This window comes from Oreochromis niloticus, linkage group LG17 (genome assembly GCF_001858045.2).
Source record: "Oreochromis niloticus isolate F11D_XX linkage group LG17, O_niloticus_UMD_NMBU, whole genome shotgun sequence".
NCBI classification, from domain to species: Eukaryota; Metazoa; Chordata; class Actinopteri; order Cichliformes; family Cichlidae; genus Oreochromis; species Oreochromis niloticus.
The window spans coordinates 181,508-206,642 of NC_031981.2; the positions used below are offsets into that span (position 1 = coordinate 181,508).

The 25,135-nt window shown below is 41.6% G+C and overlaps 2 protein-coding genes across 2 annotated transcripts in view; one reads left to right on the forward strand and one right to left on the reverse strand.

Moving 5' to 3' along the window:
• Positions 1-99: 99 nt before the first annotated feature.
• The window catches only part of cog5 (component of oligomeric golgi complex 5), a 62,183-nt gene continuing 37,147 nt past the window's right edge, over positions 100-25,135 (forward strand). Inside the window, 6 exon segments of the mRNA XM_019346478.2 lie at positions 100-244; positions 588-727; positions 2,215-2,272; positions 2,736-2,790; positions 5,360-5,429; positions 10,045-10,165. Coding sequence (XP_019202023.2) covers positions 124-244; positions 588-727; positions 2,215-2,272; positions 2,736-2,790; positions 5,360-5,429; positions 10,045-10,165 — 565 coding nt within the window. The 5' untranslated portion in view covers positions 100-123.
• LOC102078253 (probable G-protein coupled receptor 22) lies at positions 17,271-24,707 on the reverse strand. Its single transcript, XM_005460372.4, has 5 exons — positions 23,992-24,707; positions 21,943-22,742; positions 20,470-20,614; positions 19,992-20,138; positions 17,271-18,617 (listed from the first exon to the last, which is right to left on the reverse strand). The coding sequence occupies exons 3-5, from the start codon at positions 20,590-20,592 to the stop codon at positions 17,565-17,567; spliced, it is 1,323 nt and encodes a 440-aa protein (XP_005460429.1). The 5' UTR covers positions 20,593-20,614; positions 21,943-22,742; positions 23,992-24,707; the 3' UTR covers positions 17,271-17,564.

Genomic DNA, 25,135 nt, shown 5'->3' on the forward strand with positions numbered 1-25,135 from the left:
AAAAAATGTATTTGAGGGGAACTTATCCGCTAACATGAAGGAGACGGGGTTTATGACCTATACTGCAGCCAGACACCAGGGGGCGATAGAGACGTTTTGGCACCCTTTGCGGGGAGTTCTTTGATGTTTGTGTGGCCCTTTAAGATTCATGTAGCTTCCGGACTCCGTCACACCCACGTCACACACGGAACTGTCAAGATGGAGGACGGTAGAGAAGCTTCCACGAATTCACTTTTGAAGGATGGTAAAATGAGTTTTATCATGGCAGACTCGGTGCATCGACTTTAAATACGATCGTCGATAGTTTGAAGGCATTTTATCAAAAGCTGCGAGAGTCTCGCAGGACTGTAAAAAATCCTTTAGCCAGTGAAGAAGCGACATTAACATTAATAACCCGGTTTTCATTGTTTGGACAATTTATTTGGCTAAATTAGTATTTGTGACAAAAAAAAAAGTAGAAACCACATTGGTACCCATCAAGTCGCTAATTGTATAATTAGACAGTGACGTGTCTGATTATGTGCTGGCTGTCTAATATGTGAAACTGGGAGAGTTAATGGCTTGAAAACTGACTGCTGTGTTTGCAGAGTGCTATGCTGATTTCCTAGAAAAGGACTTTGATGTGAAGACATACACCGCTCAGGCCATTCACCATGCTGTAATCGCTGAACAGCTGGCCAAGCTGGCACAAGGCATCAGTCAGCTGGACAAGGAGCTACACACCCAGGTACAAATCCAGCACACCTGTGCCACTGTTTCCCTCAGAATGCACCAATTTATAAACTTTCAGTAATAACCAGCATTCCCAAATTACTGTGAGAAAACTAAGCAGATCCAAATAGATGAACCCAGTGTAAGTTTAAATGTCTGTATCAGTGTGACAGCTCAGGACAAGCGCTGGATCTATCATGAGCTGACCTGTAGGATGTTGACGAATGCAAAACATGATTGCCAAAGTATTTTTGGGCAAGATGCTGGATGTCACAACAAAATTTAAGCCATTCAAAATTTACTATTGTGTTTTTTTAACAACAAATACCAACATTAAGGTAGTCCACTGAAATTTTAGCCAGTTTAGAAGTACTGAAAGTTAGAATCAAATAACCAGTGTTGGTCAAGTTACTTGAAAAAAGTAATCAGTAACTAATTACTGATTACTTCCCCCCCAAAATAATCCCATTACTTTACTGATTACTTATTTTCAAAAGTAATTAGTTACTTAGTTACTTGGTTACTTAGTTACTTTTTAAAAACATGATTTACAGCCTGAATAGGTGATAAAGCGATAGATCTTTCAGCCCAATTCTACTTTTTCTGCATAATCCATCATATAAAATGTAATCAAATGGAAAAGTCTCTTTTTAAAATATTTTTTTTTAATTTTAATCTTTTAACTTTGTGCATCAAGCAAACTTAAATTATATGCAACATTCCCTGACTCGAAGAAATTTGTTTAACATTTAAACCTATTTTCTGCACATTCCCGCACATAAAATAAAATAGGTTTTTGTGTTTACACTCAGTCTTTCAAATAGATGCAAGTAAAACACAGCAGAAAATAAAATCAAAGACTCAGCGGTCCTGTTGCTCTATTTTCACCTGTATAGCAGGCGGATGTTTGCCCTGGTGCAGGTGTGTCGCAGCGGTCAGTGGAAGAATCCGCGAGTTTGTCTGTGAATTTCTCATTCCCTGGCAGCGCACTCGGTGCTTGCTTGGAAGTTTAGGGGTTTTTCACTGTAAAAAGATGTTTTCTTCCCACGCAGTGAACAGCAGACGCTAATGTTTTTGTTACTTTTTGCGGAATCAAACTCAAAGTAAGGTCAGTACTTCCACGCTTTAAACGCTGCACTGTCATACGCTCTCCCGCACTCGTTATATTATCTGTTTTTGATCTGCACACAGCTGTTGCCACGAACGTCGCACTCGCTTACGTCATTGTCATGAGACACTCACAAAAAAAAATCACGGTTTTAGTAATGCAGCGTGCTTATGGGAAAGTAACAGTAATCTAATTACCTTTTTGCAATAGTAATCCCTTACTTTACTCGAACTACTTGAAAAAAAGTAATCAGATTACAGTAATGCATTACTTGTAATGTGAATATATAAAATGTGACTAAAAGCAACTTAAATCAAACATTAATATATTATATAAAGTACAAACAGTTACCATAACATGTGCAGTCTTCTTATATTTATGTTTATATTTTCCAGGTTGTGGCCAGACATGAAGACTTACTTGCTCAGGCTACTGGGATAGAGTCTCTGGAAGGTAAATTGCCACTTTTCCACAAGCTACTCTCATAAAGTCAGATCTGTCAACTTCTTTTATTGACTTAAATTGATTTTTAACACTTTTAGGCTTCATCGTGTGAATCACTATACCGAACAAATGCCATGCTTTGATTAGTTCCACTACAGTCAACATTTGATCAGCTGTGAACGGTGGCTATTTTTTAGAACTGCTGGTACTTAGGAAGGAATTAATTACTGTTATTACACCGTAAAACCACATCTGCTTTAATATTACACTTAGACTTTTCAAATGAACCTGAACTTTGATCATTAAGAGGATGGATGGGTACTAAAGGAGTACATTCTTAATGGGCTTTTCAGATGCTTGCAGTTCCTGCAGTTTACCACAGGAGAGATCTAATAGTACTTGGAGCTACTTTGTTACCAGACTTATTCCAAGTTCAAAATATCCTGAAGGAGTAAAATTATGTTGTTTTCAGGCGTCCTTCAGATGATGCAGACAAGGATTAGTGCTCTACAGGCAGCTGTTGACAGGTAAATGTGTTTGCCTCTGACTTTAGCCAGTCTATATACTGTTGATGTTAACATGACATATGTAGATATGTTTGGCTTAGTTCTTCACATTCACCCACTGTTTTCCTTTTACTGCCTTTGGATTTTTGTAACTGGGCATCTAATGTGGTCTGTGAACAAAATAAACAATGAACTAAAAAAGTGTAGTGGTGAGATCAATAGAGTGAAAAGACTAAACATCCAGAGCATCACAGTGAACCGGATACACTCTAGGTCTTTGTGAGCTGGTAACATGTCAAGCATCAATTCTAAAGGTGAGACTGCAAAGTCAATGTCATTCCTGCAAATCTCATACAAGCCAGCAGAAGCAAAATCGTCTCCCATCAGAGCAGAATTTGCCAGACGTCAAATAGACTCGGAGGTTGAAAGATGCAACTCTTAATGCGCTTAAGGAAGGAGGCAAACCTGAAGCTGCTCTATCTGCAGCATAGGTGTCAGAAGCTGCTACAGACAGTGATGGTGGTAAAAGTGAAGTCGTGGTCCCCGGCCTTCCTTTATTCCCTGCTGTGTCATGACAGTACACTGATGAAGACGCTCCAACATGACACCCCTGACTCTCTCTGATACTCTGTAGTAAGACTGAGACTGTAGCCATGAAGCCTGGTATGGATCCAAACAAGGATTGTCCCATTCATAAGAAACCACACTCTTTAAAAGTTTCCTCAAAAAGCATTCCATTTATTAAAAATTCTGCATGTCTACGAACCACAAAGCTAGAGACTGCAACACTGTTATGCGCTGTTCTGAGTGCTCTTTGCATGCCAGCTCTTCCTAACGGTCCACCTCCATGGATGACACGACGGTCTTGGATTTCAGAGGAGGAGCAAGGTGGGGAGCAAACCAGGAAGAACTCTCCTATTACAACATCCAGCTGCACAGAGGTCTGTGGGGAAGGCAAAGTTCAAAGGTGTGTTTAGTCAGTGTGTGTCCCAGAGGAAGTCCTTAACAAAAGAAAATGTGTGTGGAAGAAGGGCCATTGGCTTCATAATACAAGCTGTAGATGGTTGTGTATCCCTTGGTCTACCAACACTTGTTGAGTGTAGCTCGATTCCCGATAACAATAATAATGTATACTTTATTGATCCCCGTGGGGAAATTCCTCTCTGCATTTAACCCTTTCACTCAGCGAAGCAGTAATAGAGAGGAAATTCCCACACCAGAGGCCGCTACTCATCAGCCTCATCTCAAAGCCACTGCTGCCAAAATACTACCTCTTGACCCAGCAGCTGAAATCCTCTCACTGCTCGTAAGGGACATTATCTGTGTCCATGAGGTCGACAGTCGGTACTATGGACCACGCCATGCACAATATGCCCAGTGCCTTGACTTCTGATGGGTAGGACCACCTACTGTGAACCTATTGAAGACCAGAATTCTGGAGAACGGCCAGCTCAGTTTTTTTCTGACCATGTGAGGCTTACAGGTGAGTGAGCAAACAGGCCTTCTGGAAAGCCAGTTCAGGATAACATTGGCTACCAGAGCTTTAGTCATGCTGCAGAGGATAACAGACGGGCACCGTCAGTTAAAGATGAGCTTTTTCTTCACACACTTTAATGAGTCAAGACTCTTTCACATTGATGTTCACAATCATCAAACAGTCCGCAGGTGCTGGGGGACAAACTCTTCATCTTCTGCAGTGGCAGACATTTGATTTTTTTTTGTATTGATTTAAGTTAGCGTTACATCCAGGAAACTTCAAGCTAAACTGTCCAGGAAACAGCCGTGACGGGCAGATGAAGGCACGTGGTCAGGCACTGATTGAAGGAGAACTTTGACGTTTTAGATATCATTGGATTCTGTTTATTTAATAATAGATTGCATTCATATAGCGCTTTTCTAGGCTCCCAAAGCGCTTACAATTCCACTATTCATTCACTCTCACATTCACACACTGGTGGAGGCAGCTACAGTTGTAGCCACAGCTGCCCTGGGGCAGACTGACAGAAGCGAGGCTGCCATATCGCGCCATCGGCCCCTCTGGCCAACACCAGTAGGCGGTAGGTGAAGTGTCTTGCCCAAGGACACAACGACCAAGACAGACAGAGCTGGGGATCGAGCCGGCAACCTTCCGGTTACAAGATGAGCTTCCCAACCCCCTGACTGATGCAACAGAAACCAGTGTACAGTGTAGTCTACAGCACACAGGAGTCTTAGTTTATTATGTACACGTTGGTAAATTGTCTTGTGGCAACTGACGAATTGAAACATCAGGAGGACTGAGGATCATTCCAGGACAGCCAGCAGGGGGATCGACCCGGCAACCTTCCGGTTACAGATGAGCTTCTCAATCCCCTGAGCCACGGTGTTTATTTAGTCGTGAGAAGCCGATGACTGGTATTGAAATTCAGTCGATTGTGCGGCATTGCCACAGATTGTAATAAAACATGGAAACTCACCTTGACTAATGTAACAAACCTCAGCCTGTTTGCTGCCGATTCCAAAAGCTGGTGTGAGGTTCCAGGTTGTTCCAGGTACAGTTTTTGCTGCAGTAAAGCTTTGTTTGTCTGATCAAACACTGATGTCCTTCCAGGATAAGGACAAAGATTGTTGAGCCATACAACAAGATTGTGGCCAGGATCACTCAGCTCGCCAGGCTGCAGGTAAGTTGAATATCATGTCATTTGTGAATGAATGATTGAGTGTCATTTGAAATGATAGATGACAACTCTTTGCGTGACAGTTTGGCCAAAAAAGCTTTGTTTCTCATTTGATTCTCTGCCTTTGAAAACCCAGAGAGACCACGGTGCAGACGAAAAGGTCGGCTTTTTGTTGGCCTGAACCCCGAGCTGCTGTTTGTGCAGCTCTGTGAGAACACAGTGCTGCACACCTCCTGCTTGTGCAGACGAGGAAAATCGGGGTTAAATATTGATGAAACAACAGCTGTAAAAAGATCAGTGTGTTTCAGGAGTCCCTCTGGGGCTGATGCCTCTGTGTTGTGCATGTCAGCTGTGTTGTGCTTCTAGTATGAGACTCAACAGCTGTCAGTGAGAAAGTGGGGGATCATATACAACATCTGAGTGCAAAGGTTAAATAAAACAGTTCTCAGCAGATTTATTTTAGTAGTTTTATTTGTAAAAGGGTGACATTTTACAAAGTCTGATACTTTGCATAGACTATATAAAACATTTTAAACTGCACACTCATTGGCTATTGGCTTGTCAATGACAAGTCAGGCCAGTCGGCGTGTGGTTTCACAGTTAAGTGGAATTATGCCGCTCCACTCCAGGGCCGGTCCGTCTGCCTGCAGTGAGCTCTGTGGTCAGATGGAGGCAGTATAGAGAAGATGTCCTTCAGCCGGTCTGTGGGGCGCTCCTGCTGTTGTTGGTCTGAGAGCCAAGTTCAGTGTTAAGCGGTGTCAGCGCTGCCACTGTCTGTGCTTTTCATGGTTTATTTTGGTCGTTGAAGTTTTTTCACGGTTTCCCCACTGACCGACCGAAAAGTGTACACAGATACGTTTCCCGTTTAAGATCTGCTTTTCTTCATCACAACCAGTTTTCTTTTAAAACCAAGATGGAGATGGTGTAAGCACTCATCTCCAGCCTTCAAAACTGGACGTGAGCAACCAATAGGTGACATCACAGTAGCTCCATCTGCTATTATACTTTTTGATTATACCGACTCCACACTGTGTCACATAAGTAGATAGTTGTACCACATCAATAATAAATCACTGATCACAATTCAAGCAAGCAAGCAATTTATTTATATAGCACTTTCAGATCAGCCCCCAGCTGAACACAAAGTGCTGTACACTTGACATGCCAAAGTGATACATTGAACATGTTAAAAAATAAGAAAAATAATAATATAAAAATAAATAAAATATATATATAAAAATGATTATTAAAATGACATTAAAATAAATAAAATTAGCACAAATAGCAAAGACAATAATAAAATAGTATAAAAAATGATGATGAGAATTACATTTAAAACAATAAAATCAGCACATTAGATCAAAACAATAAAATCAATAAAATCGGGTCAGACTGTGTCTTATGCCAAGGAGTAAAAATGGGTTTTAAGATGTGTTTTAAAAGTGGACAGTGAAGGGGCCTCTCTAATGTGCTGGGGCAGATTGTTCCACAGATTAGGAGCAGCAATAGAGAAGGCCCTGTCCCCTCTGAGCTTCCTCTTGGACCTGGGTACCTCCAGGAGCAGCTTGTCAGCTGACCTGAGAGACCTGGGGGGTGAGTAAGGATGCAGAAGCTCAGAGAGGTAAGTTGGGGCAAGACCGTTTAAACATTTAAAAACAAACATGAGGATTTTAAAATGAACTCTATGATATACAGGCAGCCAATGGAGTGAAGCCAGGATGGGAGTTATGTGCTCTCTTTTACGAGTTTTGGTTAAAAGTCGTGCAGCAGAATTCTGGACCAGCTGCAGACGAGAGAGAAGATGCTGACTAACTCCACAATACAGAGCATTACAGTAATCTAGACGACATGAAATAAAAGCATGGATTACCGTTTCAAGATGCGGCCTGGATAAAATAGGTCTTATCTTTGCCAAGCGCCTTAAATGGTAAAAACTGGACTTGACAGTAGCCCTAATTTGACTGTCTAATTTAAAATCACTGTCCATCTTAAAACCCAGGTTTGTAACAACAGATTTAAAATACTCTGCCAGGGGTCCCAAATCAATAGCAGGGGGTTCACAAGGTCCACTAGGACCAAACAGAATCACCTCAGTTTTGCTTGAATTACACCTTAGAAAGTTTAGGGACATCCAAGATTTAATGTCTTCTAGACATGCTAGAAGTGGCTTAATAGAGAAGGCCTCTTTCTGCTTCAGAGGCAGATAAATCTGACAGTCGTCAGCATAGCAGTGGAAGGATATTCCATGCCTTCTGAGGATGGTTCCCAGGGGCTGTAAATATAATGAAAAAAGCAGAGGCCCTAAAATTGAGCCCTGCGGGACCCCAGACTGAAAAGTGGCAGAGGAAGACTCATACCCTAAAAAGTTAACACTAAAAGTTCTGTCACAAAGATAAGACCTAAACCATTTCAAAGCAGTACCACGAATGCCTGCAAGATGGTGCAAGCGAGACAGTAAAATGTTGTGGTCTACAGTGTCAAAGGCAGCTGTTAGGTCAAGGAGGACAAGAACAACATGATTACCAGAGTCACAGGTAAGGAGGATATCATTAAAAACCTTTAAGAGTGCTGACTCTGTGCTATGAAAGTTTTTAAAACCTGATTGAAAGACCTCCAGGATACCATTCTCATTTAAAAAATCCATCAATTGGCAATGTACAATTTTCTCTAAGATTTTAGACATAAAGGACAACTTGGAGATACGTCTGTAGTTAGCCAATACAGTGTGGTCCAGGGCAGGTTTCTTAAGCAAGGGTTGTACTACCGCATGCTTAAAATTAGCAGGGACTACACCAGATATTAAACTGCTGTTTATAACAGTAAGAACAGCCTGGCCTATGCTAGGAAAAATCTCCTTAAAAAACTGTGGTGGGACAGGATCATTTGGGGAACCAGAGGGCCTCAGGTGGCCGACCACATCCTCTAAATAAGAAAGGGACACAGGCTCAAACTGGTTAAAAACAGCAGAGCAAGGGATTAAGACAGAGGGGTCAGACTCAGTGGAAGAAATGAGAGCCCGCGTGGTTGCAACCTTCTCAATGAAAAAACACATAAAATCATTAGACAGTTTATGAGAGGCCTCCAAACAGCCACTTTGTGGAGCATTTAAGACTGAGTCAATAGATTTAAATAACACACGTGGATTGTGACTGTTGGAGGAAAAGATCTTAGAGAAATATTTTCTTTTAGCCTCTTTGACTGTATCCTGATAGAGGCGCCAGCAGTCCTTTAGGATTTGAAGAGAATTCACAGTGTCATCACCACAGGCAACAGACAGGAGAACTAATGGGGGCAGTGTTTGCTGGCTAACTGAGCATGTCACAGGTGTGTGTGCCTGTGCTGAGCACGTTTCTCTATTAAGGTAAACATGTAGCAAAATGCAAAGGATTTCTGTTGATTTCCTCGTTAATTGCAGTGCTAATGCACTGAAACACAGCTTGGAAGGAAAACTTGCCGTGGCGCTCTGTGGTTGTGCATCCAACATCAGCGGGGATGAGAGAGCTTGGTCTCTGCTTTCTGATTGACTGACCTCCACTTCTTACGCCAGCTATAAGTGCAAGTTTAGCAACAAAGTCCAAGAAAAAGAAGTGTTGTGAAGGCGCAGAATGTGTGAATTTGTGATTTGAGAGGACTCGTATTTACTGGTTTGAGAAGTTGCAATTGCAGAGTTGTGGCTGTATAAGTAAAAATAATTAAATATGAGTAAAACTGTGTAAATATCAGTCTACACATGATTTTTTTCTGTAACAAAAAGTTTAAATTTTTCACCCCACACATTCTCAGTTAACTAACAATTAAATACAGTTTAAGATGTTTCTCATCCCAATAATGATATTTATCACAAAAGGTGTGTTTTCTGTAAATTCTGTGAATCTCGGGCAACTCGACCTGTGTGACGTGTTTTCAGCTAGAAGTCGAGTGTTTTGTTCAATCCATGAAATTTGCTTTGTTAGTATTTATTACACGGTGTGCTGCAGGGAAAAGCCTGTTCTAACGTTTCAGTCTAAGGTTTATTTTGAGCACCTGAGGGCTTTTTGCTTCTCATCCATAAACTCACTCTGTCACGTGATTCTTGCATAGGTGATTGAACAGGTTTGCCGTGTTTGAGTCTGAGGTGGGGACCAGTTTCCTGCATAATTTGCAGAGTACAGTTTTCTGGTCCATGTCAGACTTTTCATAACCAAACCATGTCCGTGCTACAGAGGGATCCCCTCATTTAGGGATAAGGTCCTTGATTTGTTTGGACTGGTCCTTCTGTTTGGAGCTGCCTGGTTCTCCCTCGTCTTCACTGGTCATGCTGGGATTCTCTGCATCCACAAGGTTGACCATCCAAACAATGAAAAAATATTGAGTAAACGGTTTATTTTGCGACACCACAAAACAAACAATAGTGTATAATATGAAACAATAGTGTATAATATGAAACAATAGATGTTTTAATTTCGTCATATCGCACAGGCCTATCAGAAACTGTTTAATGTGACATGAAAATGAGGAACATACTGGAAACACGTTGTTCTTAACTGCTTTTTTGCCATGTCTCAATTAATGGAATTGTTTAATTCTCAGTTCTTGTTAACGTCAGTTGTCTCAACACCTCCCTTCTTCACTGCTGCAGGGTGCCTGTGACCTTCTGCGGAGGATCATTCGCATCTTGTACCTGAGCAAGAGGCTTCAGGGACAGCTGCAAGGAGGCAGCAGGGAGATCACCAAGGCGGCTCAGAGCCTTAACGAGCTTGGTAAGGACATGCATGTCTATCATGGAACAACTGTTACATTAGCAGGTGTGTGTTTTTTCACAACACAGATCTACTCGACACCTGGAACACCGGTAACTTTAAGGCCTTTTTCCACTAATACCTACTCAAGTCTGCTCGGCACGGCTCAACTTGGTTTTTGGGTTTTCCATTAGGTGGTAGTACCTTGTACTTGGTACCAGCTACTTTTTTAGTACCTGCTTGGCCAAGTGATCAGGGGCGGATCTAGAGAAATTTTCTTAGGGTGGCATGAGGGTGGCAAAGAAATCAAATGGGGTGGCAAAATCAAAGCCTTTTTTTTCAAACACATATGCAGGTGGTTACATATGGTTAAAATAATTCAAATGCAGTAAGTATACACGTTTTTCATATAAATATAGTCTATAACTTTATTGTCTGTAGCCCACATAATTACACACTTTAGTTACATAAAACATGTGAGTTTTGATCTTATGTACTGTACAGCCTGTATAATAAATAAATATGGAGCCCAATAAGAATAAAACCCAGAAAGCTACACAACATGGGGTGGTTCATTTACAAACACAAGTCTAACTTAAGTTTCACAGTTTTTTGTTAGAAAACAATCACATTGTTACAGCTTAAATTACACAAAATGTCAGAAATCTGCACTGTCATGAACAAAAATTTAAACCTGATTTTTCAAGATTTGTTGGATTAACCCTCTGAGGTCTGAAATACAACCGGACATTTTTGACTCCTTTTGAGTTTACGTTTGTATTTCACCCTCAAATTGTTTCATTTTATTTTTTCCCCCTTGCCTTCTTTGGTATCATTCTTTTCAGCTCAACTGAATTTAGTTGTTTTTTTCACTGACATACTGCATTAGTATCACTGATCTGAAATCACACAAAGAACTTAAAATCCTAGTAGTATTTTTTTACTGTAAAAAAAAAAACCACAGACATGTTGAGTAAATTTTTATAACTTGAAATGCAAATATAAATTGTACATTTTGTAAACATGTACAACTATTTATCTAAAAATGCAGCCAATACACCTGCCGTTTTTTTCATTTTGTACAACCATTTAAAAATATTACTAAAACTAAAATGAGAGAACAATCAGGTGTCGCAATAAGATGCCCCACAAATGATGTGTGCCAGTAAAAAAAATAAGTTTGTCCACCAAAAGACAGAGGAGAGCAGCACAGGGATAAACCTGCAGGCCTGACAACAGGAGGTGTATCACTCCGCTGGTTTTCTACTTAGTGACAGTGTTTACGTTGCAAATGTGCCTCAGTGACATTCATTAGTGCCCTCACTGACACACAAAACAAAACGACTACACAACAGAACAACTACACAAGACAACACAACACACTAACTATACACTCCACACTAAACGTCACAAATCTCCCACATCTAAACACTCTCCCTCTCTCTCTCTCTCACTCGCTCGCTCGCTCTGTCTCGCTGCCGTTACCGTCACTCTAAAAACTTTTCCCTCTTCCTAAACAACCAAATCCCACATGTTGACTTTTTTTTTAAATTGGTCGACATGGTGCATTTTTCCACCGATAGGAAAGAGGTGGCTTTTTTTTCTTTCTTTACTGTTTTCGCGCTGTTCTTAGAAAACGCTTAAAACACACACACACAAAAACGTGACGACAGTATTTAGAAAAAAGCATGGCTTATATCTATTATCATAACTCTGGATTTACTGGCCTGTAATTAAAATTTAAAAACTTTGAAGTCCGAACTTTCAATGTGGGCTGAAATAGAAACTCAGCGTGGCTACAGCTTGTTGCTATGTCAGCTTACATCAGTCATGTGATTTGGAGGTGCAGCGTGTCCGTGGACCCCACAGGGTTAATAACACTCACCTTCCTTCCATTTCCAGAGTGTAACATCCAACCACCTGTGTAAAAAGCGAAATTCCCATGGTGTTGTTCAAAATGTGCTCTGGCACAATCATAAACATCGCTTGTTACTGAAAACAAGAAAAAAGCCGGTCCTGCTATGGGCTGAACCATTTGTTAATGGTGGAGGGGGGGACACTATGCAATATATTCAGTTTTAGCATTTATATTCACTGTTGACTGTAACTACGCTCAAACTGTTAATGCTATCTTATTTTAATAAACAACACTGTCATATGCAAAACTGGGGTGGCACCTGGGGTGGCAAGGGATCATTTTAGCGTGGCACTTGCCACCCCATGCCACCCTTCTAGATCCGCCCCTGCAAGTGAAGTCAACAGACTGCATGCCACCGATTGGCTAGTCAGCTGCGTCAATGAGTCGTGAGAGCATCTCGTTCACGAAAATCAAAACCGCCGTTTCTGAATCCTGGCAAAGAGAAAAATGGCTACACAGAAAAACAACAGTGTGGTCCCGAAGACAAAAACACCACAGACCAAGCAGCAGGTATATCATCGCAGCATGTCACAATATTCTTGGTCGCATTGCTGTAGTGACCGCATGCACGTTGTCGTTGAGTGGAAAAGGCCTTGAAGTGTTACTTTCTTTAGGTTAGACTTCAAACAGCCGGATTTTTATTAACACAGAGAAGAAGAGACCACCATTCATTTCATCAAAGAAGATGAAATGAACAAATATGTAGACATGTAATGCACCAGAGGTAGCCCCTCATTTAGAAATAAGGTCCTCGATTTGTTTGGACTGAATATGTAGACGTGTAATTTTCCTGTGAAAACATCAGCAGGTTACACTTTTAGGAGATTTTTCCTTGGTTAATATATCTGTAAGTTTGGAAACAGCTGAACTCTCTGCTTCGATGTTCAGGGTTAGATGTGAGATTGTAATCAACCCTGCAGCATAAAAGTATTTTTGGTCCATACGATCACAGGATGAGAGCTTTGTACAGTGACTCCAGTGACGACAGGACTGTTGATTTTTAAATTGTAGTGTGACGCCTGCATGCTCCGGGCTGATTCTGCAGAACACTATCCAGAACCTGAACAAGACTCAAACATAAACAGAGAAAAGCTCAGTAGACGAGGCATGCTTTCCCCAGTTTAGAAGAATGGATGTGTTTTAGATCGTCACACTCAAGCATCATTTAATTTTTTAAAATAACAACTAGCCTGAATTTTGGCTTGAAAGCGTGAACAGAAGATGTTCGTTACCCTCTTAAGTAACCAGACTGTTAACAGAGCACAAGGTGTTTTTTGTTTTTTTGTTGTTTTTTGTTGTTTTTTTTACCACCTCCTGTGTTTGTTTGATACACTGAAAGAGAGGAAAGGCAGCACAATGGTGGGACTCCAGTTGTGCAAAGCACAGACCCTTACTGGGAATCACTGTGGGTTTCACACTGTGTATGCACAGATCTGAGTTAGGGCTGGAATAATTCATTGAGTCACTCAGTTGTTGAAAAACAAATCTTAAATGTAAAACTTGTGCTTAGATGGTTTGTTAAAACCACAACTGTCTGTCTACACACGGCAGAGAGCAGTGGAAAGAACAGGTGCAGTGCAGGAAGCTCTTCTAGCATCACTGTAACACAGTGCACTGTTACTGTAAGCGCCATAAAAACCTGTGAAAAAGTTGGCGGGAGTCCTTAATCAAACCATCTGCTCAACAAGCTCCAACTTGAAGAAAAGCCAACCGATCCCATTCACTGCTACTACTGTTTGTCTTACACTGAAAATCTACAGGAAACCTACAGAAGTTAAAATAAAATATGAAGATGAACAGTTAAGGTGCTAATATACCCTTCGCAGTGGTCATGGCACAGCAAGAAGCCGCTGATGTATTCTCCTAAACCATAGGTGTCGCCACTCAGACAGGATTTCGTCATACGCGCTGATGAGGAGGAGAAGTCAAAAGACTTTGGCGAGTGTTTTGATTTTTGTTTTTTTGTTTTTGCAAAGTTCTTTTCACAAACTCCAGTTTTCAAACAGTCCCAACACCTCTGCAGCGATTGATTATTTTAGTAATCGAGTAGTCCATCGATTATTCCATCAACTAATGAAGTAATCGGATAAGAAATACTTTTCTTATTAATGAGCAATAATAAATATTCAAAAGAGAAAAGTCTTTCAGAATGACTGCCCGTCGGTTTCCATTTTAGAGACTGCAACAGTTTGACTGCATACAACAACAAACCCTTCGGTTTACATACGTCCCTTATTACAACATGTTTGTGCTGCTGAAAACTGAAGTTATGGTGGTGGAAACATTAGTTAATGCTAATAATAATTCAGCGTCCAGCCTAACAACTGTCAGGTCAGTGGCTCAGAGTTATTTGGCCCATGTATAGAGCAGGTCATCTACTAACTGGAAGGTTGATGGTTCAGTTCCTGGTGGGGGAAGATACTGACCCATGTTAGATTGATAGCATATGGGTTAGACAGAAAGCACTTCTACACAGAAAATTAGTGCATGTATGAATGGGTGTGAATGGAGCCGCTCTAAAGAGGTCAAAGGTCGATCCTCCAGCTTGCTAGTGTTGAGAGGCCCAGCCAGGATAGCTTTGCATTCGTGCTGTCAGCATTAATCTCGTTAAAATGATGTTGTTGTCCAGTACAGTAAACTTTGGTTTGAACTCTGTGATTTGTCAGTGGGTGAAGGATATCATAGATCTGATAAGCTGTGAGCCATGAGGTTGATCCCAGGTTGTTTAATGCCCACCCCCAGCATGGGCATACCTGACTAATGACAGTTTTAAAGCTCTCACAGTGGTTTCACCGGAAAGCTCTACTGATAATGACCCACGCCCTTTTTCACACCTTAGCTCATGTGATGAGGAGCGTTATCAGTAGTGGGTCAATGACCCTCTTAAGTCAATTTATTTATAAGCACATTTAAAACCTACACAGGTTGACCAAAGTGCTGTACAGAGTGAAAAATAAAGAAACAAGACACAAAAGCTAAACAACTCGGTCACAATCAAAAGCTAGAGAGTCAGGATGTGTCTTCAGACGGGTTTTGTCGAGTGTTGGAGAGGTCCTTATTTGAAGACACAGACTGTTCCAAAGTTTAGGTGCAACAATCACAAAGGCTCGGTCTCCTCTGTGTTTCAGTCTGCTTCTAGTAACAATCAGAATCAACTTATCAGCTGACCTGAGAGTTCGGTTTGGAGTATGTTTGGTTAAAAGATCAGAGAGGTATGAAGGAGCTAATCTATTTTAGAGAGTTAAAAGCAAGCAATAAAATCTTACAATCGATTCTAGAATGTTCTGGAAGCAGAGTGTAAACGAGCCAAGACTGGGGAAATATGGTGGTGTTTACGTGTCCCTGTCAGGAGTCGGGCTGCAGCGTTCTGAGCAAGCTGACGACGAGAGAGCAGAGCTTAGCTGATACCAACATACAGACTATTGCAGTGGTCGAGCCTGGATGAGAAGATGTTCTTAGTTTTTGCAAGGGCCCTCAGCTGAAAGAAGCTGGCTCTTACAGCAGAATTTATTTGTTTCTCAAATGAAAACCTGCCATCTAAGAACAGAGTTTTTCCAAAGGGCCAAGGTCACCCTTTAGAGAAGAACGAGGGTCAGACGGTCCAAATAGTTCAATCTCAGTTTTTTGATCATTGATATTCAAAAAATTCATTACCTACCGTGATTTTATGTTGTCAAGGCAATACGTGGGACTGTCCACCATTTGGAAGCTTCTCAGATGAGACGTGAAATGTCTTCAAGAAGTCCGGTCGCTTTTCTTTCCAAGTTCCTCAGATTTTAAAGTTTTAATTCTCTCTGTGGTCATAAAAGTGGCTTTTTGACCTTGATGCCCTCTGATGTCAGCACTCCATCACAGCCTTGTGCTGATTCTCTCAGTTGTAATTGTGGCTGTGTAGCTGCATAGGCCTGTGTCACCTTCTAGTGTCAGCAGAGAAAAAGTGATAATGAAGCATTTCATGTCACTGCCATCAGTTATCTATGTGCTACACTACTCTTAGTTATCACAGGGCATTAAGCGATACAGAACAGGTTCACGAGGACAAGTATTTTCAGCTGCCTGTGACCACTTCTCATACCACACTCACATATGTAAACACACACTCACTCACAAATTCCATCGGCTGCAAAGAGCTGTTAAATTGGGTCAGAGTCCTCAGTGTTCTCCAACACGGCAACACATTTATATCGGTGGTCTCTATTTGTGCCGTCCGCTCTAACAGAAGGTCGCCTTCCAACAATTAAGTCAGCTTTACTAAATAGCTTTTGATTTGGTTGTGCTTCACACTCTGGGGTCCGGGAATCATTTTGGTTGGACTAAAGAGGGTCATCTTATGATGTGCAAGGCATGCGCCCTGTACCTAAATAATTTATGTAATTTACTTTATAGTGCTTTTCTACCTGATCTGACCTCTAAAACGGTTGTTTTAGAGAATCAGTAGTTTGGCCAATAGATTTGAAGCCTTTGCATCATTTCTTCATCAAATTCCAAAAAATAGGAATTTGATGAAGGTGATCTCTGAGGTGAGGCTGGAAGTGAAGGAGGAATGATATTTCGCTTGTCACACTTGCTCCAGGTGAAAAATCAGCAGGCGTACTGGCACTTGTTGTGTAGTTTATTACAAATGGTGACAAACAATATGAAGGTATGAACAGAACAGATGTTCCTCTCATACTGTATTACCAGAAAATAACAAACACTGCTGCTTAGATGAACATTTATTGACTAAACTGTCCTTGGCACTCCACAACATTTAACAGCATATACCAATAAATTACCCTCTTCGTGTATCTATCATGCCTATCTTGAGACTTTTCTTTTGCACTGAGATAAGAAAAATAAAAAACAATATGCAGTTCTTAAAGACATAAAGACCTGGATGGCCGCTAACTTTCTGCTTCTTAATTCAGATAAAACTGAGGTTATTGTACTCGGCCCTGAAAATCTTAGAAATATGGTAACCAGATTCTTACTCTGGATGGCATTACCTTGGCCTCCAGTAATGCTGTGAGGAACCTTGGAGTCATTTTTGACCAGGACATGTCCTTCAATGCACATATTAAACAAATATGTAAGACTGCTTTCTTCCATTTGTGCAACATCTCTAAAGTTAGAAATATCCTGTCTCAGAGTGATGCTGAAAAACTAGTTTATTACTTCCAGGCTGGACTACTGCAATTCATTATTATCAGGAAGTCCTAAAAACTCCCTGAAAAGTCTTCAGTTAATCCAAAATGCTGCAGCAAGAGTCCTGACAGGGACTAGAAAGAGAGAGCAGATTTCTCCTGTTTTGGCTTCCCTTCATTGGCTTCCTGTTAAATCCAGAATCAAATTTTATGTTGATAATATGGAATATTTTTGGCAATATACTGTAAGCATTCCATTGTTTAATCAGCACACCATTTTGGCTTTAGTTTTTCTCCCCTGTTTTTTCTAAATACCTTCCATCTCCCTTTTAGCAATATGTTGTATATATTTGACATATTTACATTTGAGCTAGCCCCATTACTCTGCGTCCTGTGAACATAGACATTTTTGTCTGGCTTCTGTGTCCTCAAAGGTGACCTTCTTGTTTCTCCTGGGGTCGATCCATGAGTTATGTATGACCACATTGTTTGGTGTAGGGTCAGCTTCAACAACAGACACCACCCTCTTCTTCATCTTGCTCTTCAAAACCTTTTGGAACTTCTGCCGGGTGAAGGCGTAGAGGAGTGGGTGAAAGATGGTGGTTCCATAGGCCATTACCAAGAAACCCAGGCGGAGGCGATCCGTCAGATCACTGGGTCCAGTGCTGAGGATGATGGTGTTGAGTACAGTTATTGGAGTCCAACAAAATAAGAATGTGGAAATGATGAGAAGGGACATTCTGAAGACTCGTTTCTGCCTCTCCCTTCTCTCTCGATGACGCTTTACTGCTCGTCTTAGTGCAATAATGACAGACACTGATGCCCGCATGCCCAAAGGTGCATTTCCACCTGCCCTGACACCTGTACTGCTCTGTGAAACCTCAGTTGACTCTGCTTGTGCTGCAGTGCTAAGAGAGATGGTGTTTTTGCTCTTTTGCTTCTTTTTAGGTAAGTTGTTCTGAAACCGTGTTCCAATGCGAATGTTAAGAGCCTGAAGAATCTTGTAGTAAGTCACCAGCATTACAACAGCTGTGAAAAAGAATATAGGAATCTGTGCTAGCAGGTGATAGTACAGACCCACCTCTGTGTAGTACTCATTTGTATGAGGTACAGACACCACTGTAGTCTGGTTCAAAAGATATGAACTAGATCTGATAAAGAAGCCCACTTCCATGAATGGAACGAGGAAACTGAAAAAGGATAAAGCCCAGATGGATCCCAGCAGAACCACAGCTCGGCCCATTGTAAGCACACGGTTCGCTGGACGTACTGAGATGTCATAACGGTCCACAGTGATGGCTAGGACGTTAGCAGCAGTTGCTACACTCGTGAAGGAGACGCACGCTTCATGGAAGCAGCACATCATGGCTGTGTCCACCTCCAGTGGAATCAGGATCACCACAGTTGTCAGTGGGATGCAGCATACGCATATCTGGAAGTAGAGACGGAGACGGATCATGTCCCAAATGCAACATGTTTGATTTTTTTCTCATGTATTGGTTAAAGGCAGGCTTAATGAATTTATTCTTTATTTTTTTCCTCCAACTCCAGTTTTTATCCCTCGGCTGTAAAAGGCTGATGAGTTATTGTTGTCACCCTGCCGACCGGCAGGTGAGCGGGCAACCAAGTTTTTGAATCCGATAGCTTAAGAACGAAGCCGCGTAGGATTGTGAAATTCATACCATAGGCGCATCTGTTAAACATGTCAGATGAGCTCAAATTTCAGTGACCTCGACCTAAAGGTCAAGGTCAGAGGTTTGGTTTCCTGAAAATCCTGTTAATGCAATAAGATAAGAAGGAAATCGTATCTATCTACTAGGAGGCTGAGGGGTAACTCTGGCAGCTACCAGTAATTTTAATATGCATTTCTGTTAACTGTGTGAGTTTTTTCCCCACAGTGTTGTTTGGTATTAATTGCCTGTATTAACCTTGGTATACCTCTGCTGCTATTGATAAACAGGAGTGGGCAGGAAGAAAAGAAACGTAAATATGACAATCAGAACTGTACACAGCCAAACTGGGGAAGAGTTTTTGATAAAGCCTCTGCAAACCAAAACAGTTTACATATGGTTTCATCTACCTGCTCAACAAAGGGTTCAGTGTCAACTTTAATTGGACAAAATGTACTGCTGCATTCAGTCTCTGAACCTATTCACTTGCTTCTAGTAACAAGTTTGTGTTTTTGCATGATATTTAAAAATATGGTTTTAACGAGGTTAGTACATGGGATTATTAAAAATACAGTATTGTTAATGGGCTCACTATGATTCATCGCATCCGCTCCACCTGCAGGGTCTTCCCCTGTAGAGTTAAACAACACTACACTCTTAGAAAACAAACGTTGGTCACATAATTGTTCTCAATGTTGTGAAAACCATTCAGTGGTAAACCATAGTGCTTTGAAATGCCTCTTAGCAGCTGACTCTGATAGTGTTGTTAGTGGAAGCGATGACCACAGTGGAGGAAATGGCGTTGGCCTTCCTCAGAGGTCATTGGGCGCTGGAGCAGGTAATGGCAGTGTGTGCAAAAATAAGAATGAGGCTAAAATGCAAAACAAAAAAAGGAGAAAAGGCACATTTTTGTGTTCCTCACTGTCATGTTCGCACTCGGTTTTTTATTATCTGCTGTGCTGATATTGCTTTGGGATGATGCCGTTTATGCCTTTCTGACACATGATGGTTTGAATAGGAGCTCTTTGTTGGATTACTTGAGTTACTGATAAACCAGTTGCCTGACACAGAGAGCACGTAGTGTAATAAATGCAAGCAGAGCTGTGAAGCTGTTTTTGGCGCACATCCCTACTCACCAACACATCAACCACATGCAGGTTCATGGTGATGATGTTGGACACGGAGCTGATGAGGTTCTGCTTCATGCAGTAGAGGATCAGCACAGTGAGGTTGGAGCTCAGACCCAGAATGATCTCCAACAGCAAGAAGCCTGTCAGAGAAGCCTGTCGACAGAAGGACAGTGTAGGACATGAGGACGTTTCACTGAACATTTTGTAGAAGTTAAATTACGTATTTATTTGACTGTAAGCAAATATCCTACAGCTGTGTAATATTACTAATAATAGTCATAATAATCAAATGAAATTGCTGGTAAAAGAAACCGATGTGGGAAGACATCAGATGTTTAAAAACAATAATATAATTTTCTTACTTAAAAGCACCTATATTAGAAACATTTTATTAAAAATGTTAAAGGGGGTCACAGAGTCTCTGATCTCCTTTTGAAGTTCATTGAATGCAATCTAAGACATGTTTATAAGGGTGCAGCAATACCTGAAAGCTGATGGGATATATTGCCTCAGAAGAGTTCATGTCAAGATCAGATGGGTCAGCAGTGTCAAGCACAGTCGTGTTGCTCATGGTGGCTGCAGACATCAACACTGAGGACGTGTGCATTATCTTGATAGGAGGAAGAGGCCTGAAGAGTAGTTTGCACAAACACAGACTGTTCAGAAGTGTGAAAGCTTAGTTATATGAAAGATTTGTTCTAGTGTCATCAAAGCGGCAACCTTGCAAAGGACACTGTGCTTGGTTTTTAGTGAAGAATGGATCGCCTATAAGCACACAGCTTTCTCCTTGCGTGACATTGCTACTCCGGGATCATTTAATTCCTTTGTGCTTGTCGAAAATCTAATTTAAGTAATGTATACTTCACAGTGGAAATCGAGTTAAAGAAATCAGTGTTAAGCTGTCATAATTACAGATACTGTTATATCTTCAGAACTGTTTGCATGTCTTTTTCATGATGATTATTCGTTGTCTTGCAAACATCAGAAATAGATGGGGTAAGTGTTAGGGCTGGGCAAAACGATTATTTTCCTAATCAATGAATCTAACAATTAATTTTTCAATCCAAAGCAGAAGCTGCTCCTGGATCCCATCGTTTGAGGTGCTGGTGCATAGCCGTAGTGCTTTTATGATAGGCCATTTCCACCTTACAAAGCCGGCAAACGACTGAATCACTTCCTTTTCTGTTAAAATATCCCCATACTGTGGAACTGCATGTTTGGGTGGAGTGATTTAAGTCGACTGCGGCTGCCTCACTCATGTTGCCGCTACTCGTTGCCGCCATGTATATTTTGAAAGTGACGATGCGTCGACGCACATTTTTTTTACGTCGACGTAATCGATTACGTCGACACGTCGTCCCAGCCCTAGTAAGTGTGTGATAAGATTTAAGACTGAAAGGATCATTCACCAGCATTTTGAAAAGGGTACGGTAAAAACCAAAGAAGGTCTTTGGATAGCTGCAGTCAGACAGGAAAGAAAACACCGACCGTCAAATACATGTGCCAATGGTTAATGTTAGGGTAGTTTGTATTAGAACATTTCTAAGACTCCAGGAGGCTTAAAATGATTTTACCAAAGTGGAACTGGACACATGTTTGTATGAACAGCAGTGCTGTAACCAAGAAAAGCATGTCGTTATTGGCCAGGTGTGTGAAGAGAACAGCCAGTGACCTACTCGAGTGTTTTTAACATTTTTTTGCAGTTACTGTAGTTGTTTTCCATGTTTACAGCCACGCTCAGTGAAAGTAAGGTTTCCATTAGTGTAGCTGTTTAATATATAAAATATCTATAAAAACATTTATGCATATATTTTTTTGCTTTGAACACACGTTTTCATTGGTTCCACTTACACCCAGGTTCTTTAGGTTTAGGACTTGTAGTGTTCTTGTTGGGAACAAGTCAAATGTAATCGTCCAAGACTGAGATATGTGGTGTGGACTCGAGGTTTAAACTCACCACTTCCTCCTAGCAGTGTCCTCTCCAGCTTAGCAGTATTAGAAGCATGTCGGACCACTCCACTGTCTCCGGACTTGGTAAAGTTCATTTATTTCATCCATCTCTTTTGCAGCTTTGGATGTTCAGGTTGAAATTCTACACACGATGAAAAATCTTCCACTAGCTCTAGCTTCAGGGATACTGGTTTCAGTTATCCAGTGGTAAAAGTCTGTGCAGTGCACACCCACCCCTCTTCGGGGTGCATGTGATTTGCAGCATCAGCGCAGTGAACTAACATCAATGGCGTCTTTCATGTAAAGCTCTGTCCTGTCATTGTCCGTTGTACTTAAACTGTTGCCTCCAGTGTCATCTCTGCCTGAAAATGATGCCAGCAGCAAAACAATCCTCCTCTCTGCTCTGCTTCCAGCTTTTCAGGACATATTCAGCTTTTGATCTTTGGAGATTATGAAAGTCCCGTTAGGGGCTAACGCACCTGTGAGACTTTGTCAGGTTCTCACGTTCTGCACAACACTGAAGGGAGACAGTGGAAAATGGGGGGAAGGAAGGTTGTTTGATTGTTGCTCTGAACTTTAGAGGCCTGTGGTCCAAGGGCAGGGAGTGTTGCACCAAGGTCAGCACCAAGATAGTCGCACATGCACACAGAGTCCTTATATACCAGTCGGACTGACGGAGCCCATCCACAGATTTATCATTCATAGACTGGAAGAACTGATTAAGCAGAGAATTTTGCCATGTTCCTCTGTCATCAGGATTTTCTCCCCCTTCCTTTGTGCTGCTCCTCAGTCAAATTCCATATGACCCTAGGGAAGGAAAAGGTGAAATATTTTTAAGAGGAAATGTTGTCCTCCTGGTCTGGATGTCACATCACATCTCTATCATTTAACTCAACTGGTTGATCATCGTCTAGCACATGGCCTGGTCCCTCTGCCCTCTTCTTCATGTGCACAGCCTGTGTTTAATCAGTTTTTGATGCCTTGCCTTTTGTCTTTGATGGTTCTCATCATGTGGTGTTCACAAAATGAGTGCTGAATACTGTGAGCTGGTTCTCTGCACACGTTTGTACGCCCTTTACAGTACAACCAAGGCGACTGTTGTTGAGATTTGGCACTATATACATAAAACTGAATTTAATTCACGTGTATGAAACGACACTGATGGGTGTCCCAAAAACAGAGCACACATCGGTTTGTCACCACATGACTACATCTGAGCTTAAACTGTCTAGTCTTAATCGGATCAGATAATTCCTGATAGAGATCCCAATTTTCCTACAGTTGAATAATTGAACTTTGAATGAATTCAATTGTACTCACAAAAAATCTAATCTAAGACCAGAAATGATGGCATCATACCAAGCTTGGTCCAATATTCCTCATGTAAATGTAGGATCCATACATTTCCGAAAACATTACTGGGGCCAACGGTGCATGCGCCATTTGGATTATTTTAAAAGATTAAAAGTACCCAACTGTATAAATCTGGTGTCTTCAGGTAAATCTCAGGTACATCAGTATTGTTGCACATTGAACACATAGTAATGCTGACAGTAAGTGTTAGCTGCAGCACATCTGTGTGCTGTCAGCTCAGACTTTTTGTCAACACATTTGTCCTCAAGCAGAGTTCAACACCTTCATTTGCTGTAGTGTAATTTTAAAAATGCCCCTTTGAGAACACAAAATTAGTGTTTTATTTAAACTCATATTATCTGTGACATGATAACGTTTGTCCTGCTGACCTCAGCCTAAAGACGCATGTAAATGAGTTTGGTGTTGTATCAGTGTTTTGTTGTGTGAAAGCCCGTCTCCTCAGGGGGCAGCAAAGTCGCTGCGTTTATCTTGTGAGAAGTGTTTGTTGCTGCTTGCCAGCCGCTCATTTGGTCTAATTATTCTCCACTTGGAATAATCACTGCTGGAAAATCGTGACTCACAGCTCAGCAACATGTCAGCACGCTGTGTGTGTTTATCTAAAAATGAATTCCTTTTACGGTGCAGCACATTCACATGCTGTCAGAGCAGCACTATATGATGATGATGCCGTGCATTAGTTTACCTGCTGAGATCATCTCTCAGTGATCCTTGGCTCTGTCCGAGTTCTTCATCCTCAGGTGAGGTAGTGCAGTGGCCTCAGGTGATGAGAGTGTGTGAGGTTCAGCTCAGTAGTCCGTCGTGCAGCGATCACACTGTTGAATCCTTTCTGGGTGGAAATGTGAATGCATGCAACTCCAGAGAGAGAGCGAGGGACTGGTAAGACCACAGCTCTGCCTCCCCCTCTGCGCTCTGCTTCGCTTCTCTTTCTGTCAGCCTGTCTCCGTTTCTACCTCTAGTAGCCCATCCTACTCATCCACTACTCCCGCCCCTCCATCACCCCCCACCATCAAACCATCTTTTCCTGCTCTTTTTTTTTTTCTTTTTGCACCTCTGCGCTTGACTAATTGGACTCACAAGCAGACGCTCTCCTAATGTTTTTCCCACTCTCATGCTTTGTTTCTTACTGCACTGTATATGTGTTTTGAGCTGCTTGTAATAAGTCTTGTTTCCAGCATGCAGGAGTCATTGTTTGTTTCCCTTTTCTTCTGCGCCATCTCCCCATAAGTTTGTTTGCCCTCATTAAAGAGCCCAGATAGGAAGCAGTGGCCATGACGATACCAACGACAGCATCTTTACTGTCAGGACTTTGGCCACTCCTCCAGTGTTTGTGTTTGCAAAGCACCTGCCACCTACCCGATGCTGCATGCTTAATTGTCCCGATCTGGCTACCATTCGAGTAGCTGCGGTGTTACCCTTATTGCTCGCCGTGCGTATCTGTGGTGTAGCTCGCAAGTGCACTAATTAGAGCTACTTGTCATTGGCATGGCAACAACAGCACCACCAGACAAAGCCAACTCGACACGTTGGATCAGAATTCAGATCAGGACCGTGTCTGTTTTGTGTAGGGTGAACATGATTTTTCACATTTTCCTAGATCTGGCTGCTGCTCTTCATCTGTTTATTCAAGAAATGTAACAGGGATGATGGTCTCTGTAGTCCACCTGTTCTCAGTCACATCAGGTGTTTAGCAGGAGAGAGATGGCCGACCCCGGGGTTATGAAAAGGAACTGATGACAATTAACATGAAATGTGAGAGAGAACAATGGAAGGAGTCCGAACACAGACATTTCTGCTCAGTTTAAACTCTTATGCTGTTCTAAGCACAG

What these genes read in the sequence shown, in the direction of transcription:
- LOC102078253 (XM_005460372.4), bottom strand. Translation starts at nt 20,592, where the DNA reads ATGCACACGTCCTCAGTGTTGATGTCTGCAGCCACCATGAGCAACACG. An exon ending in TATATCCCATCAGCTTTCAG is followed by an intron (nt 20,139 to 20,469) that starts GTATTGCTGCAC and finishes TTCTGTCGACAG; the next exon opens with GCTTCTCTGACAGGCTTCTT. An exon ending in TGCATGTGGTTGATGTGTTG is followed by an intron (nt 18,618 to 19,991) that starts GTGAGTAGGGAT and finishes CTCTACTTCCAG; the next exon opens with ATATGCGTATGCTGCATCCC.